The sequence below is a fragment of the Sinocyclocheilus anshuiensis genome, unplaced genomic scaffold (assembly GCF_001515605.1).
Source record: "Sinocyclocheilus anshuiensis isolate Anshui unplaced genomic scaffold, SAMN03320099.WGS_v1.1 scaffold1276, whole genome shotgun sequence".
NCBI lineage: Eukaryota > Metazoa > Chordata > Actinopteri > Cypriniformes > Cyprinidae > Sinocyclocheilus > Sinocyclocheilus anshuiensis.
Genome location: NW_015544217.1, coordinates 538,726 through 557,692, shown reverse-complemented (window position 1 = coordinate 557,692; position 18,967 = coordinate 538,726). Strand labels below are relative to the sequence as shown.

The following is an 18,967-nucleotide window of genomic DNA, read 5'->3' as shown; positions in this document are numbered from 1 at the left end:
CATGTCAACTAACAGGGTCAAAATGAGTACATAATAATGCATTATTTGATTAATCACTAAAATTATAAAAAAATATATTTTGAAGAATGTTGGTAACCAAACAGTTTCTGGTAGCCACTTCCAAAGTATGGAAAAAATACCATTGAAGTCAATGGCTACCACCAACTGTTTGCTTGCCAACATTCTTCAAAATATCTTCTTTTCTGTTCAGTCATACAGTTTTGGAACAACATGAGGGTGAGTAAATGATGACAGAATTTTCATTTTTGGGTGAACTATTGGGTGATAATAAATCAAACTCATGGTGTTATCACTACAAACTCAGATAAAGTGAATCTCGTTATTTGCAAACTTGGGGAAAAATAATATTCAGTGATCAAAACATGGATCCTGACAAAAAAAGTTTTTTTTTTCTAGTACTACATAAATGAAGGCAAAAAGTGTGAATGGCCTGTATGAGCATGTAAAGGCCTAACGTATTACTTCCACTAGATGGCAGTGTTATTACTACAATAAAACTAAAGAAAACTGTCTATCCAAAGTCAGTATAAACTGACATTTTAGGCCCTTCCAACTAAATACCAATAATACAAAAAACTTAAGCTGCATTGGGAGAAGAACAATTGGTCATAAGCCATTGACCAGGTACGGTACAAGTGTAAGTCCATGTTGAAATAATGCCTCTGGATCTCTGAAACTGAAATTGGAGACTGACTACAGGACATAAATATTTAAACGCTGTAGCAGTGCTATTTCTCCCATGGATACACCACAGCAGCACTGCTGAGGATTGATTCACATAAAACATAATGTGTGTGCTAGTAAACAAACACAGCTGAATGGAGACTGGTGCAGATGGCTGGAGTAATTATTTCCAGGTTGTTTATAAGTATTGACAGTTTTGTGGGACACTGAAATCATAAATAGAATTGTAAATAAGTCATTCCTTTGAACTCCTATTGTGCTCCGGTCACTCAAGACATTTCCCCTCTGAATTTTCTGTTAGCTTTAAACACAGTCGGCTCTTTTGCAGCACGAACTGCAATTACAGGTGAAATGCACAACTGTGAAGAGCGGCAGATTAAACTACTGAATGAATTTCAGTTGCATTTCAGAATGTTTAGGTGTGTCGCTTCCCTTCTAAAATGTTGAGTAATGACTGATTGGCTACAATTTTGGAGTATGTGAATCCTGAGTAAATGTTATGAAACCTGTCAAGAACATGTCTGGACCATATTTCACCTCCACAAAAAAAAAAAAGTATTTTATTGCAATTAAGAAATTAGATATTTAAATTACTTGTATAAATAAATAGCTGTGAAATATGTATACATGAAATTAACAACTGAACTGCAGTGCCAAGGCTGTTTTGTTTTTCAATTAGTTTTTAATGCATTAATTGCTGTTTTAATGGAAATAATTACAGTTTATTAGTAATAATAAACGAGGACAATTAAAGTTAAACTAGATGCATTATGGTAACCAGAATATGTGTTTGACTGTCAAAATAAATGACAAAATACATAGAAAAAAAAGTATTTTCTATGCAAAATATATATTTTCTCCTGATGGGTTGAAATATGATCCAGGCATGTTTTCACAACATTCATCCATGTAATATTTAAAGCAGGTCCTATAACTTCTTGCCTAAATGCTGTATTACACGTGTGAATGACTAATAAGGCCAATGGAAAACAAGATTGAAGGTTTGGATGCAAATATTGTTTTGCACTATTGCATTGCGAAGTAGGCAAATTTAAAATAAAACAAAAACCACTATCCAAGCAAACTGGGATTGCCATTTATGCAAAAGAAAATGAGATTACCACAGGAAAATCTCCTTCAACATCAATTCATTCACTCAACAGAAGATTTAATGAGTACAAGTAATCTAACAATAATGTAATCTTCTTAATAAGAGCAGGTTTCATCCATAAACACTAAAATAGTATAAAAAAAAAAGAAAAGAAATTTAAAACATTACATAAGAGAAAAGAATAGTATTTTGTCAAAAGTTCACTTGACAGTAATTGAACTGCTAATTGACACAAATGATTGAGGTCAGTTACTCTCCCAGGTTTGGTGTTAGTTCCACAGAGACCTGAGGGACGAATGGTTCAGACACTCCACTGAGTCTGCCGCGCGTCCTCCTCCGACTCGCTTTACTCGGCTCCGGAGAGGTGTGATCCACCCAGGCCAGGCCCACAGCCTGAAGGTCCACGCTCCTCCGGTTCCTCAGGCTGCGGCGCACAGAACCTCGACTCTTTGCCACAGGTTTCAGGATGTCGTCGATGTTGAAGTCAGCCTGCTGCCAGGGGGCCAAACTAGGCTCTGTAGGTCCAGCGTTGCTCTCTGTCGTGTCATCAGTAATTCGCTCTGACTGACCACTCTCAACTACTTGCTCTACCACAACATTAAGCTTTCCAGGAGGACTTTTCAGTGCCTTTTGCACCCGTCCACGTTTTTTATTGCTTGGTGTCTTCTGCTTTAAGCTCTCAGTGTTCATAGAGTCTTCATTTGGTACCACACAACTTATTAAAGCCTCAATTTCTTTGTTCTCAGAGCACTCAGCCACATCATGCACAGGTCTATCAGGACTGTCTTGGTACACTGGGTTCAAACCTGCAGATTCAGTTGGCTTTTGGCTCTCAGTATCTTGTTTCCCAGTTTCACCGCCGGATTTAGTAGTGGAGCTAATAGCTGGACTGCCAAGCTCCTTTCTTTTGGCTGCACCTGAGCTACGACGTTGGCGCACAGGCCTCCCAGAGTCACGATTGGCTTTGGAAGTCTTTGACCCCGAGCTTCCTCTTCCTGCAGGACCCCGAGTGCCGACTGGGGGTTCCAGACAAGTCACGCCCATATCTGATTGATTGTCAGTGGTGTCTGACACGTTGGAGCTCAACGTCTGCTCGTTTTCATTGGTCCATGTACAGGCAGTATCCAGACTTACCATGGGACGAACCGTCTTGCTACGGGGAACGTTCAGAGTCTGAATGCAGTCTTGCTCTCCATCTGCATTGGAAGAGTAAAACTTTTACATCAGATTTTCAAAACACCATCATAATATAGTTCTGTGCTACCAACTCTAGATTGTAAAATGCATTCAGAATCTCAGTTTTAAAGACCTTAAAGGGTTAGCTCATTGACCAAAATTTTAATTCTGTTATTTATTTTACCCTCATGTTCTTCCATGCAACACAAATGGAGATATTATGAAAGATTCTTTGCCATTTTCCATAAAATAAAAGCATTTAACACTGCTTTCAAGCTTCAAAAAGGACAAAAAGCACAATGAAACACCATTAAAGTAGTCAATGCAATGTGTGCTATACTCCAAGACGTCTGAGGCCACAAGATAGCTTTGTAGGAGGAATGGTCAGAAATTTAACTTGTTATTCACTGAAAACATTGCTATATACACTACTGCTCAAATACTTGGGGTAAGATATTTTCTTTTTGAAAGAAATCTCTTATGCTCACTAAAGCTCTATTTATTTGACCAAAAAGACAGTAAAAATGGTAATATTGTGAAATATTATTACAACAGTTATAACCATTTTCTATTTTAATATACATTTTAAATGCAATTTATTCCTGTGATGCAAAGCTGAACTTTCAGCAGCCATTAGTCCAGTCTTCAGTGACACATGATTCTTTAGATATCAATGTAATATGCTGATTTGTTGCTCAACAAACATTTATTATTATCAGTGTTGAAAACTATTGTGCTGCTTAATATTTTTGTGAAAACTGTGATAATTTTTTCAGAATACTTTAATGAATAGAATAGTTTAATGAACAGCATTTATTTAAATTAGAAATCTTTTGTAAAAACATAAATGTCTTTACTGTTATTTTTGATCAATTTAATGCATACTTGCTGAATAAGAGTAATAATTTCTTAAAAAAAAAAAAAAAAAAACTGACATGCAAAACATGGTATCTGCAGGATTTTTAAGCTCAAATTTAAGACCTTTTTTTAAGATCGGCACAAATAAAATTAATATCATATGAGCGGGGTAGGGAAGTGTCAATGTGTCACGTTGCACACACACGAGGGACGAGGAGACGCTGGAGAATACGTTTAACAGGACTTTATTACCACCAAGGAACCAAGGGAGACGAACACAGGAAGACGTTCACACGAAGACGTTCACAGTGGACAGAGAACTTGGGACTGGGAACACTTTTTATACACACACACAGGAGGAGGGGATGACGAGACACACCTGGGAACAATGAAACATCATGGGGAACACCTGGGACAAATTAAACATGGGAAAGGAACACCTGGGGAGCAAGACAGACAAAACATGGAACAGAGTCTGACATAACGCCCCTCTCCGGAAGGCGTGACCTCACGCCATATAACATCCAATGGGGAGGGGGGGGTGGGCACTCTGGAGGTCCCTCCACTGCTGAGCGGACTGAGGAGCAAGGAACGGAGAGAGACGAGGAGTACATCAATCCAACTGGGTTTAATTCACATAAAGAAACACGGAACACTCACGCTATACATGTAGACATAGACATACACAGACAAAACATGGAACAGAGTCTGACATAACGCCCCTCTCCGGAAGGCGTGACCTCACGCCATATAACATCCAATGGGGAGGGGGGGGTGGGCACTCTGGAGGTCCCTCAGGACAGACACGGGACAGTGGGCCTCCAGAGCGGTACCCGTTCGGGGTGCCATGGCAGATCCGGGGACTCGGGTTATCATCAACCAATTATTAATTAAATAATATATAGGCTTCTTGAAATCATAATTAAGACTTTCTTGTACCATTTAAGACTTCTTATGGCCTTAAATTTGAACTAAATGTAAGACTTTAAGGACCCGTGGAAACCCTGCAAAAACAAAAGTGTTGATCATCAATAATAACAAACCTGGCACAAGGCATCCTCATGGAGTATATTGAAAATATGCACATGAGATTTGAGAGCTATAGCAAAGATGACTTTTTAGCAAATAATAGCTTGTAATATAGGATACTGTGTTTTAACAGTGCCTTTTGGAGCTTAACAGCCCCTGGTCACAATATTCTTTCATTGTATGGCAAAGACCCATCTGAAACTGTTAAAAATACCCGCGTTCCACAGGAAAAAAAGTCATACCAAAGACATGAAGGTGAAAAGAGGATAAATTAAGCGTTAGCGTTAGTTCTGGCAGGTCACGTGAGTCAAGCTTGCATCAGCTGATTCTCAGCTGATCACATCTACCTATAGGAATACGACACCTATCGCAGCATTCCTATATAAGCTCTATTCAGTATTATTCAGCAGCTTTTCAGCTTGTTTAAAGTAGTTCGGAGACTGGTCAGCGAGCTGGTGTTAGACTGTATTCTGTAACCGCAATTCTCTCTGATGACGCGGTAACTACAGCGGGGGGGAAAAGTACTCTTGATGGACACTCACTGGGTCCGTCAGACTGGAGAAATTTTTGTGGTAATGTGACCAAAAATATTTAAGACCTACTGAATCTGAATTTAAGACATTTTAAGACTTTTTAAGGACCCGCGGCCACCCTGTGTTAACCCTAGGGGGGTAATTATTGCTGCTCTCCTTGCTCATTCATGACAGGCTGCATGGATGGGCAGGGAGTTTTTTTGCCCAGAACAGAACCATACTGCCAAACCAAACTTTATGCTAAGTATCTATCATTTTGACGATAGTGGTCCTGACAGAACAACTAATATTTTTGTGTGAATGAACATCAGTCATACTCTGCAAAAGTAGGCCTTTACTGAACTTGAACCTGTAACAGTTTAAAACCGAATTTGTACACTTTTACCACTACAGCCAAATCATCTGATTTAGCTTAATCAGTCCATTCAGACTGGTTATCATGGCAGGCAGGTCTTTATAAAAAGAAATACTTCATAAGAAAGGGTGTTCAACATCTACTCTAAGCAAAATTTGAGCTTCAACTTTGTTTTTGTTTTGGCGGCCTTCGGGACCTTTATCAGACCACTTGATAAAAATTACTCACCAAATGGGGGAGTCATAAATGAAAGACTTGGACAATTGTACCTATTTGTTTTCCTGATTGGGCCGGTGTTGGTGTGCTGTTGAGACTTGTAGACACCGTCTCAAATATGGGGCTGAGAAGAGGGTTTTTTGAGGCATAGTCTCTTTTTCCATACAGAGAACGATCCACCTCCTTGTTGCCAAATCGTCTTTTTCCTCCTGTTTTCTGGAAGCGAGAAAACAAACTGCAGTGAGGAACATGGACAGAGTTTACACACAAATGTGCTCAAAGGCTCTTTAGATGGATGAAATCACACATCATGCTATTCATATACCAAATGATAAGTCCAAGTCACATTAGTGTTATTATATCAGGCTCAGTGTCAGTTTGAAGCCAGCGTTAATAATTAGAGCTTAACAAGCCCCCGTTCACCAAAAAACTCATCACATGTCAGCATGACTTATAAAAGTATAAAGTATAAATCAATTTCTTAAGCTTCACACCTTCATCTTTCCTGAAGCAGAAGCTGCTGCTGTACGTGAGCTTCTTCTCTTCTCAGGCTCATTCTCCCCTGGTTGCTGAAACAGAAAAACAGAACAGAGCTGAATGACTGAAATTATATCTCTGTCAGCCTTTTGATGCTATTCAATATAAATCCTGAAAGCACACTGAAATCTGAGATTTCTAACCTAGAAAGAAAGTTTTAGGACTGTGTAAAATGTAAAAGATAAAAGTAAACTAAAGATTAAATATTATACTCATAATACAATTAGTAAAAAAAAAAAAAAAAAAACAACAACTTATATCTGATTCTCAAACAGCTAGCAGAGTCTAGCTAAAGTAATCAAATCAGTTCAACAATACAGTTCTGCTCATGAGTTTACATTCTCCATGCAGAATCTCTAAGAAATTTATAATGATGATCATAAAAGTTGCATTATCAAGCTATTTGACTTTATGCACATTTACTTGCACTCCACAAGACAAAATAACTGAAATTACACATCTTGTTTATACGTTTACACACTTACTGCAAAAATGACATTTTCATAATCAATTAGAAGGTGGGTTGTATGAAGTCTTGAATACCTGGTTTCTGCAGGTTTTATAAAGGTAAATTTAAGACTTTTTAAGAGTAAAGAAAACTAAAGTAAACAAACTAATTTTACACAATAAAATTAGATGAAGGCCTCTCTCCCCTCCCTCCAGGACATTTACAACACCCGTCTCACCCGCAAAGCCCTCTGCATTGCAGGTGATCCCACCCACCCGACACACAGCTTCTTCAGTCTGAAGAGTTTGTGTGAACTTTAATGTAAGGACTTAAATATTCATATGTAGCTCACATTAAGCTATCGTATGGCTTAAGAAGTAACACAGAATAATTCGCACAATCGGATAAAAAAAAAAAAAAAAAAAAATCTCACAAAAGAAAAGTACATAAGGAAGAAGGATTACATATGCATCAATATACAAAAGTTTTTTTTGTACCAAATATTTTGAAACATGTCACACAAGGTCTATCACAAACTCCTCTGAGAGATAAAAAGGTAATAGCGGAATTTGTACTTCGATCTAATCCATCAAAACAGTGATTTGCAGATATGAGACCTCACCTTTCTTTTCCTACTGCGAGAGTGAGTTGATTCAGTGCTGGGGTTGGATGAAAGTGTCTGTTCAGAGCTGGCAGAAGACTCCTGGTCAACCTCTACTGCTGATAAGGAAACATCAAGTCGAACATTATAAACTGACAAATATATATTTATTAACTAAATATTGACACACACTTCCGTTTCGAGATTATGGTGCCTGCAACGCATCCTGCCGCAAGACACTTCAGCGCATAGTGAGAGCAGCTGAGAAGATCGTTGGTGCCTCTCTCCCCTCCCTCCAGGACATTTACAACACCCGTCTCACCCGCAAAGCCCTCTGCATTGCAGGTGATCCCACCCACCCGACACACAGCTTCTTCAGTCTGCTGCCATCAGGGAGGAGACTGCGGAGTCTCCAGGCCAGGACCAGCAGACTGAAGGACAGCTTCATCCATCAGGCTGTCAGGAAGCTGAACTCCCTCCCGACCTTGCCCCCCCTCTCCCCTCTTTTGCCCCACGCACCACTGAACTCTGACCCTCTGATGGACTCTCCCACTCCCCCCTCCCAAATACACACACACACACAGTCACTTTAATCAGTCTGAATAAGCTCTTTTGCACTACAAATCATTATATCTGCACTGTTGTTTACTTCACTGGTTTGCACTCTATCTGCCATGTGCTGCTTTATATATTTTTTTACATTTGACCTTATTTGTATATTTGTATAGTTGTATTTTATATTTAATCTGTATCTATCTGTATTTATGTTCTACTGTTAGTGTTATCTGTATGCACCAAGGGTCTGAGAGTAACGCAATTTAAATTCTCTGTGTGTATGTGCTGTACATGTGGAAGAATTGACAATAAAGCAGACTTGACTTGACTTGACAATAGGACAATTTGTTCTCCAAATGTAAATGTCCAGGGAGCACGCAATGAGTTGTTGCAAAGAAATGTTGTTGTTTCAAGCATAAAATCACTTGATTTTGGTAAATATTTCAGAAAACAAGTCTTCTTATCTTCCTTTTGCATCTTAAGTAAATTTATCTTCTTGATTTAAGGATGTTTAGATATTTGTATCAGAAAACAAGATAAAAACACTAAGGAAGTAATTTTTTCATATTTTTAAATATTTTTTAGCAATGCCTTTAGCAATGGAATTTAATGTCAGGACTTTATGAATTATGAAGACTTTCTGTTCTGATTTAAGACCCTTTTAAGGCATTTTTTGGTGGAAGGGCTAATTAAGACTTTTTAAGACCCACAGAAACTCTGTGTGTAACAAAGTTGATATTGGGTCATGTCCACGAAACGAAACACTGATCAGACGCATTTCATGGCCTTTACATAAAACCAAAAAAAGTGTTTTCAAAAGTGTACAAGGCCCAACAGAATGCAGGGGTTAAAGCAAAAAAAAAAAACCCTGAGCCTGAACTTTTTTCCGGGGGCGGGGCAGCACATGCAAAGCATGCAATGACTGTGGCAACTTTAACATTTGAAAGGATACTATGGCAAAGTTATTGCTTTCTTTATTCAAACTGATTTTTTTTATGAATATATGGTTGACCTGAAGAATGAAAGCTGCATCATACACTTGGAAAATTATGAGCTTTATCTCCGCTTATCGACACTAGGGGTATGACAATACACTTGTAACTAACACTAACTAGGGCTGTGCAAAAAATCGAATGCGTTTTGTAATGCGCATCTCGTCAGTAAAGCCACTTCTGGTGATTAGTGGTAAATCTCCAGCACGTGCTTTCAGATGGAGAGGCATTTACTACACAGAGCCGTAGTTCACTGACAAGCTACACAAAATCGCGTTCAAAATCGGCAATGAATCGCCTGCGATTTTGAGTAGCTTGTCAGTGATCTACGGCTCTGTGTAGTAAATGCCACTCCATCTGAAATCACGTGCTGGAGATTTACAACTAATCACCAGAAGCGGCTTTACTGACAAGATTCGCATTAGATAGGCACCGCAAATGGCAGCCAGGATGCTGAGCTCGGCGATTCTTCTGATGTTTTTGTTTGTTTGTTCTGTTTTGTCATCCTTCTTCTATAAGTTTTACCAGAGACAAACTCCTTAACATTAAGCCAGAGACGAACTCCTTAACATTAAGCAGCACACCCCAGACAATATTTTTCCGGTTTTTGATTATTTGGACGTTTTGTTGGACATTCTAGTCGGAGGTACAGCTGTGTTGTTCAAACGCACGTACAGACGCAGAAGAGGGAAACACGCCGGCGCCCTGGTGAAGCTCCGAGCACGCGGCTTTCGGACTGCGCTCCCAAGCATTCATCTCGCGAATGTCCGTTCCCTTCCTAACAAAACGGATGAACATCTTCTCGCACCAACAAGGACTTTTCAAACTCTGCTGCACTGTGCTTCACTGAAACCTGGCTGAGTGAAGCCATTCCGGACAACGCGCTTCATCGGATCGCATCGCGGAGTTAACGGGGAAAACCAGAGGTGGTGGATTGTGTTTCTACATCAACGAAAGTTGGTGTTCAGATGTAACAACGCTGAAAAAGGTATGCTGTCCTAACTTAGAGGCACTCACCATAAACTGTAAACCTTTCTACTCTCTGCGGGAGTTTTCCTCTTTCATTCTCGTGAATGTGTACGTGCCTCCGGACACGTGCGTGAGTGCCGCGATGCAACAGCTGGCCGAACAAATAACTGAAATGGAGCATAGGTACCCAGACTATATTTTAATTATTCTTGGAGATTTTAACAAATCAAATCTCTCCCGTGAACTGCCAAAATACAAGCAGCACATTACGTGTCCCACCAGAGACAGCAATATATTGGATCACTGTTACACAGCAATAAAGGATGCATTTCACTCTGTCCCACGAGCAGCTTTGGGGAGAATCAACAACTGGCTGACGATCTGAATGTGTTTTACTGCATATTTGAAAAGGATAGTCTACCATCCCCCATCCGCTCTGATATGCACTTCACACATTCACCTATCACCCCTGCAACCCCCCTCCCTCCCTATTGAACAACACTGTTAAAATACATAATGTAATATGCCGATACATAATATGAACATAACCAACTTAAGTACATTATGTATTAAAACAAATACCTGCAGAGGGCGCCAACGGCCTGGTGACGTTTCACTTTACAGCGTGATTAAACGATGTTTAAATCCATTTAATTTTAATATTTGGCCACATGCAGAAACTTTTATTTTGAAATCGTGATGCACAATACATGGCATATTTAGACATTGGTTGATGTATTCTCCTGTGTTGACAAAGGTTTATAAATGATTTACGTTACAAATCTAGTGAGATAATGCACACTGTTTTTCCAGATGAACATTAAGCAATACAAATTCACGGCATATGCAGAGGAAGAGTTTAGCCCCTTTTACACATACAGTACTGGTAAATTACCATTAACAGATTATGTGTGAACAGGACCTTTTCAAAAATCCCAGTAAATTTGTTCTGGCAATCATATAGTTTTTATGGAGATGACATGATTACTCTGAGCTGTTTACAAAGCTCCGCAGCTTTTTAATTAGTTATTGTATGTAAATATGCGCTAGATGGACATCTTTGACCATTGCGCCTCGCAGCTTTTTGTCACGCTTCTCCATTCATCAGGGCTGCGACTCCGCAATTGGATACTATTATGCGTGTCTCGTGTTTATAAGAGCAAAACATTCTGATTGGCTAGTAATGTTAGTTTGGTTGAGAGTGAAAGCTGTGCTCCTCTCATACCATTGGTAGGCGAGAACTCATGGACTTGAAAGTGATATCAATCAACAAGATTTTTATTTTTTTTTTTAAATGTAGGACTATTTTTTTCCGCAGCATGGTGCCGGAGAACTTTAAGCCCTGAGAATGCTATAATTATTTTAATAGGGCAAATATCTAATTGCACAAAACTATCAAAATCCACACACAGATGCTGGCTGATTTTTGTTTAACAAAAGCAGTGTTTTGATGCCTGTAGGGGATGAATTTAGAGATGCAACTTCTCAAATACATTTTACCTTGTTAACAATACGCTACAATCCTCTGAGGAGTTGAGTCTTTAAGTTCAGTTTCTGTAAAGCACCATCACTAAGAATATTAAAAAAACTGAAGAATATAGGCATAAATAAAATATAGATAAACTTAGCTCACTAATTGACTGTTCAGTCAGTGGACAACTAGTTGACTATCCAGACCCACTCCTACCATTTTACAGGTCCTTGGTGCTTAAAATGTATTTTTGGAAATTTAGAAGAACAGTAGACTTATATTTCTCCATTGAACTCTCGTAATCTTTATTCAATTTTGCTTAAAACTTTCAGCACTGAGAAATAAAATCTGATTTGAATTTACTGAGGGCAAGAAAGAGTGGAAGAAAGTTTAACTCACCGGAGAAAGCCAGTGGCTGATCACCATTGGGACATGGTAGTTTTTCCTCTGGCTGTGAATCTGATGGCACATCCTCTTGAAAAGCAACGTTCATAACTTCAGTGTCTTCAGCCTGGGGCTGCCCTGGGTCCTCAGCAGAGAGTACATCTACAGTTTTAGAAACACAATTAGAATACAGACCGAAGAGAAACATTTTCCAAAACCTTTCATTGTCTTAAAAAAACATTTCATAACTCACCTTTGCAGTCCTCAGAATGTTTGTATAAAGGAGACTCGTCCTCCATATTGGGAAAACTGATCTGAGAAGATGGATAGGAGAAAGCCACAAAAACTCACCATCAGTACAAAATTTTATAGAGTAAGGAGCCAGTCTGTAATAATGGAATAAAACCACAAGACACTGATACATGCTTCATCTACAATCAGATACGTTAGTTTGGAGAAGCTGGTAAGTGTCACACCTTTTCGATCTCTTCAAATACTTCATCACTGTACACCAGTCCAGCATTGCATCTGTCAATAACCAGGACAGGTGAGGCTCCATTGCTTCGAGGACTACTGAAGTCAGGTTGGGGAAAAGGATCAGAACGTTGCGGGGTCTTCAGCAGTGAGCGTTTATGACCCACAGATGATGGAGGACACTTTGGAGTGCCTCCTTTCTGTAGTGGGGTACTGGGAGGGAGAGTTTTGTCAAAGAACTCTGGAGAGAGCGGGGCCCCAAAACGAACACGCTTCTTCTTGCATACAGAAGAGACCACATTCTCATCTATAAGAAGAAAAAAAGATTTTATGAGTTCGGGATTTGAAACAAAATGAACCATAAACAAACAAATGGTTAAAAGGGCCATATTATGTTTTATCATCAAATTTTTCTTGATAGTTTAAGAGTCCAATGTACTATGAAAGAACACCAACTTTCAGAACCCAAAATTTCCTCCCGAGTTCAAAAAGACAATTTACTGAAACTAAAAAGCAAGCACAGCTCATTAGGAATTAAATTCTGCTCATTGAGTTAAAAAATTGCAATTTCTTATATTGCAGGTTTTCCATTCCCAATGATAGTGAAAAACTACATGAGGTTTCACCAGAACCAACAATCTCCACAACAATAATAAGCAGTAATCATTTTACATTGATGATAATAAGAAACGTTCCTTGAGCTGCAAATCAGAATCAGGGCTCGACAATAAGGACTGCCCGATGGCCCGATCGGGCAACTGCTACGTCGTCACAAAAAGTTCATCATTTGCATTGCTAATTAAAAAAATAAAGAAATTTAAAAGCATTCAAGCAAGGTACTAAAGACAACTCCATTACTCAAGACAACTTGTGCGCTGTGTTCTGTTAGTACAGTGCAGTGCGCAGACAGCCAGCAGAGCATAGCAGGATAGGATGCTCTGATGCCCAAGCCCCGAGTTGAGTTTCTTTCCGCATCTTTCTTGCGCTTGAACGGACAAATAGAAAAATGTGTAAAATGCAACAATCGACTGGGCATTTTTTGTTTTATTTCAGACCATCTCTGTTCCGTGCTTGCACACAAACTGCATCGCAATAATTTTTTTCAAAATGTCATTTGTGTGGAAATATTACGTTATTATATTTAGTCTGTAAACAGCCGCTAACAGAGGCCAGCGAAGCTAAAGACAGACACAAAGAGGAGAAAATACTGTAGCAGGCAGAGCAGCTCTGATCACGATGTGCGAAATATAGGAAGAAAATCCTAAATACTGAATTTCATATGGATGTTTCGGAGGGGAACTGACTGTTTTTAGAAAAGTTTACATGGTGTTTTCTTTTTATCTTGGCTCAGTATAATGCATTTAAAGTAGTGCTAATATGACAGTGTTGCTTTGTGTACAGCAGTAACCAAGTAAACGCTGCTGTTCCATAAGCGCCACCTGCTGGCAGAGAGTAAAATTGTATCTCATTCAGCCCATCTGCTGTTTCATGCAGGTGTTTTATGTAGCATAATTTCACAAAGCTAAAGTCAGACCATTCTGTTTTTGCTTCAAATGTTGAAATTATACAGTCTAATTTAAATAATTATTTTTGGATCGATTCATGATTAAAATGCAGTGGTTACCACTAATTTCAAATGGCTATGAAAAATCAAGGTGCAACATAGTGAAGAATATGGAAATGTTAATTTATATGTGATTATTCAATTTCTGTACCTGAACACCTGCAAACATAAAATCCTCAATCATTTCATTTGTATCTTTGTTCTATATATTCAGTGGTGTTATTGCTTGTAATTTGTTAATTTGTTCTTATTTACTCACTGTTCACTTGTCTTTAATAATGATTGAACTTTATATTTGTCAGGCTAGTAGTTTTGGCTTTTGTATCGAAATTTAAATAGAGAATTGTAAAATTTAATTAGTATCTAAAATATTGGTGTCATATAAGCTTATTTATTAGAATACAAGATAACATTAGGATTGTCCAAGCAATAATAAAAGGACACATTTAATTTATAATTTGTCTTAAATCTAATTTTGTTAAAAAAATAACAATAATCGTGAATCGAACCGTGAAACCAAAATCGTGAATCGAATCGTGAGTTGAGTGAATCGTTACATCCATAGATAACATAGATCAAAAACAATGATAAAGGCAACTATTTTATTTTTTTGTGGCAGGGCCAGTGAAAATGTTGGCAGGGCAAGTAATAATTTGAACCACTGGCCCAACCGGGGAAAGGAAAAAATCCTTAGTGTTGAGCCCTGAGAATAGAATGATTTCTTAAGGATCATGTGATACTAAAGACTGGAGTAATGGTGAAAATTGAAAATTCAGATTTGCATCACAGGAACAAATTATATTTTAAAATGTAATAAAATAGATTCATTTTTTTTCCTTCTAATAAATCAAATAAATTAGCCATGGTGAGCATAAAAGTTTCAAAAACATAAAATCTTACCAATACCAAACTTTTGAATGATAATTATTATGAATGATATAGCCTATGTAAAAGTACAATATGGCCTTTTAAAATTTCAAAACATTTTCAAGAACTCAGTTCCCTTACCTGCTAGTTTAATTTCTGGTTTTGACAGCATGGGTAAAGACAGAAGCTCATTCTTTGCATCCGAATCCAAGTCTGAATGAGGCCTCTGGCTTTGAGACTCATAGCATTTCAACTATAACCATAGAAAAACAAAAGAACACAATGCTGACTACAGGAACACCACCAGGCAACTTATGTGGACCACAAAGTCTGTTAGATTTAGTGCAACATCCATAGGTTGCAATGTAGGCAATTTAACTGTGCCACTTTATCTGCTACTGGCAGTTTAACAGTTGATAAACTTCAGAACCATATATCAAATATCAAACATGATACCGTTAAATGCTGATTTGTTTACCCCTTGCTCCTGTTGTGTCGTGAAGGTGGGGTAGGGGAGTAGAGTCTCAGTTTTCTTGTCCTCACACTCCCCCTGTGGGGCCCAGCAGCGTTTCTTAGAGGGTGGAGGCGTCATCGAAGTGGGTGGGCTTTGCGTAGTCAGCATGATCTCATTTCCTGCAGGACAGACAGTTGCAGAAAGAGATGATGACCCAAGATGGCATTTAGAAAACATGGGTCATGCCACATAAGAATATCACATAATTAATCTGTGCTCATTTTGAAATTGCAGTGAATCAGCAAATGCTAATTGTTCTCAACAGTAGCTGACTAAAATGCATGAAAGCCATGCAGAGAAAACTCAAATTGCTTCTAATGATTCGAGTCCATCATTGATCCTAGTTAAAGCACAGCATGAAAGACAGAACCCCACATCTAACATATAAATCTAAAGAAAAACAGTTGCTTATAAGTTTAAATAAGTGTTAATATTTCAGAGGGCTTTCAATGTTATTAAAAAAAGCATCCAGTCTTCCAGGTTGACATCATGAATTTTAAAAATTAGATGTGATGTATTGAAATAACCCTCAAATGTCTTGTTTACACTTGAATAAATGTCAAAACCTCAAATGATCAGATTATTCAGATTGGAAGACTGGATATGCTTTTTCCAATCTTTTTTATTAACACTGAATGCTCTCTGAAATGTGAATGTGTTTATTTTAAGACTCATAATCATCAGTTGATTTATTCTGCACATCGTCCTGCTGCGCTCTAACTGAGATCAATGGAAGAAATCAAACTGCGTCAAATTTATTATGGTGCCTGCTTATTCTGAATAAGTTCTATTATCTGGAAATGGCAAGCAATGACAGTATGACATTCTCTTAATTACTTCAATATCATCTGGTCCTACAAGACTGCATCTATAAGACAGTCTGTTTTTGCGTTGGCAGCAGTCAACATTTTGAGAGACTGACCGTTCTTAGAATCTTTAGCCAAAATGCTTTTAGCACTTGCACTCTCCTCATTTTTCTTCTGTCCATCCTTCTCTTCGTCTTCCTCCATCAGACACTGGAAAGCAGCCATCTTCTTCTTCAGAGAGTCACAGCATGAAAGAAATGGACTCCCCTGGAAAAGCTTCATGAAGACAGGGCACAAAGTTACAACTGATTAAGACAAATACAAACAAACCTTCATTATCACCATAATGACGATAAACAATGTGGTCCATCACTTTGTATAGTTGGGTCTAGTTCATGTTAATATTAAACAAATAGCTCACCCAAAAATAACCCTCAGGCCACCCAAGATGTAGATAATTTTTTTTCTTCATCAGAACAGATTTGGAGAAATTTAGCATCACATCACTTACTCACCAATGGATCCTCTGCAGTGAATGGATGCCGTCAGAATGAGAGACCAAACAGCTGATAAAAACATCACAATAAACCACAAGTAATCCACATGACTCCAGTCCATCAGTTAATGTTGTGTGTGGATGTTTATAAGAAACAAATCCATCAAGACGTTTTTAACTTCGAACTTTGGCTAAATAAGTCCGAAATAAATCCTCTATCCATAATATTGCTTGCTGCAGTGAAAAGTTGTCTTGTTTTAATCGTGGCAGAAATATGCACAGATCAAGCACCTTTACAAGCAAAAACAGTCCAAAACAGTTTCAAACAAATATGATGATTATGATGTGTGAGGACAACAGGGGATGGACTTTTTTTATTATTGATTATGAACTCATATTTTGGCCAGAAGCAACCATTTAAAGTTAAAATGCCTTAATGATGGATTTGTTGTTGTTGTTTTTTAACAAACACAGTTTTTCACTTCACGATACATTAATTAATGGACTGGAGTTGTGTGGGTTACTTGTGGATTATTGTGATTTTTATCAGTTGTTTGGACGCTCATTCGGATTATATGTCTATTCACTAAATGTCTCTATGTTCTGATGATGAAACAAAGTCATCTTCATCTTGGATAGGCTCAGGGCACCCAGCATTTTTGGGTGAACTTTTCCTTTAATTTTTAAATGCATTATGGTTACTTTTGTTTGACAAACACTTTGGTACCGTGTTGGGTCACCACTTGATGTCCAATGTAAAATCTGGGTCCTAAAGCAAATACTGAGCTGTGTTACGCCATCCATCTACCTGTGGTGTTCGTGGAGGTGTTTTTGCAGCTTGTTTGGCCCTGAAGCAGATGAGAGAGTTCGTTTCTGGAGATCCCCGGACCCCAATCGTGGATCTCCTCCTGGCCTTCAGTTGAGCAACTCTGGATTTATCTGACAAGAAAACTCAATATTAACAGTGCTCCTTCAGTTTGATTTCAATTTCATTTAATAAAATACAATTGCGCAAAATAAAATAATTTAGAAAATTATCAAACGTTATAAAAAAAAAAACGAACAATAAGTAAATAAAAAGTGCTTATTTACACACTGCAAGAACTCTACATGACTCGATTAATCAGTGATACATCAGGGAGGAAGAACATTTTTAAGTTATCCAACATTATCCAGTTTATTGTAGTTAACCTTTAATCTTGGAGGACGGTAAGAAGCTGTCTGTTGATATGCCAAACTGTGAAGGAGTGAGTTTGGAGAAATCCACATCTCCAGCTTCAGTGTTCTGCCGTGAGGGAGACAGGGCTGCCAGTGGTGTTCTGCTGTCCATGGCTTCAGTAACCTCCATTCTTGAGTACAGTATATAAGATATGAGATCTAAGTAAATAAATGTACTGAAGAAAGATGAGAGACTGTCATACTAATATATATATATCACAAGATCTTCCATTCCTTTATGCACGTCTGTTAACGTCTCAAAACATCAGGCCAGCGATGTGTAACATCTACTTTAAGAAAGTTGACATATCTGCATTGTTTTACCCAGCAGTGTAACTAATAACATAAATACAACTTTGTCTAGATATCGAAATGTTTCGTTTAATATGTAAAAACAAATTTATAGTAGTGAAATATTCAAACTTCGCTCCTTACCGCACGTTAAAACGGCGCAAATATCCTTCCGCTGTTAAGGAACCCCAAAGCACTTGGATTATACTTAAAATAAACGACTTATTTTTACAGCCACTAATCTTGAAGACATTTATATATATATATATTACTGCATATTAAATGTGTTTTTGTAGTTGTATATTCAGGACACGAGAAAGCACTACTGCTTCTAACGCATCTAGCTCTCCATCTGGCAACAACCCCCTGTTCATATGAATCAGCCAATCAGATTAAAGGAAATGCGTCATGCGCTTCAAAACGGCCAATCATATTCAGGCTCACCGAACGGGCCTGTTGCACTTTGTCACGTTATGTGTAGTTCTGAGATGTTTTAACAATTATTTATATCGCAAAAAGGATTTTTAGAAACATTTTCTCAATAAAAATGTAAATGTGCTAGACGTCATATGTAACATGTGGCTGTAAGAACAAACAAACAAAATAAATAAATACATAATCCCTAAACTGTACATTACAACATTTTTTAGAATATTATAAATACAGTCTAAACGTATTTCAAGTATTTTAAAAAAGATGTTTCACCCCAAAATGAAAATGCTTTTTTCATTTGCTATGTTTCTTGCTTTCATTTCTAAAGCCTGTCTAAATTGATAGTTTCCCAGTGAGCAGCAATT

General features: G+C 38.0%; 1 protein-coding gene across 3 annotated transcripts; it reads right to left on the bottom strand.

The window, feature by feature from the left end:
• Positions 1 to 1,568: 1,568 nt before the first annotated feature.
• cdca2 (cell division cycle associated 2) lies at positions 1,569 to 18,514 on the bottom strand. 3 transcript variants are annotated; one of them, XM_016497951.1, is made up of 13 exons: positions 18,315 to 18,514; positions 17,853 to 18,038; positions 17,470 to 17,600; positions 16,282 to 16,441; positions 15,324 to 15,478; positions 14,987 to 15,098; positions 12,417 to 12,721; positions 12,194 to 12,254; positions 11,956 to 12,102; positions 7,591 to 7,688; positions 6,478 to 6,552; positions 6,037 to 6,199; positions 1,569 to 3,012 (listed from the first exon to the last, which is right to left on the bottom strand). In XM_016497951.1, exons 2-13 carry the CDS (start codon positions 18,007 to 18,009, stop codon positions 2,066 to 2,068), a joined length of 2,511 nt encoding a protein of 836 aa, XP_016353437.1. In that variant the 5' UTR covers positions 18,010 to 18,038; positions 18,315 to 18,514; the 3' UTR covers positions 1,569 to 2,065. The 3 variants fall into 3 exon arrangements, with proteins under 3 accessions (XP_016353437.1, XP_016353436.1, XP_016353438.1); XM_016497950.1 differs by having other exon boundaries at positions 17,853 to 18,010; XM_016497952.1 differs by having other exon boundaries at positions 7,591 to 7,685; positions 17,853 to 18,010.
• Positions 18,515 to 18,967: the final 453 nt, after the last annotated feature.

Coding starts and splice junctions, on each gene's coding strand:
- cdca2 (XM_016497951.1), bottom strand. CDS start 18,009: ATGGAGGTTACTGAAGCCATGGACAGCAGAACACCACTGGCAGCCCTG. Junction 6,553..7,590: donor CTCGCAGTAGGAAAAGAAAG/GTGAGGTCTCAT, acceptor TTTCTGTTTCAG/CAACCAGGGGAGAATGAGCC. Junction 6,200..6,477: donor CTGCTTCAGGAAAGATGAAG/GTGTGAAGCTTA, acceptor TCTCGCTTCCAG/AAAACAGGAGGAAAAAGACG.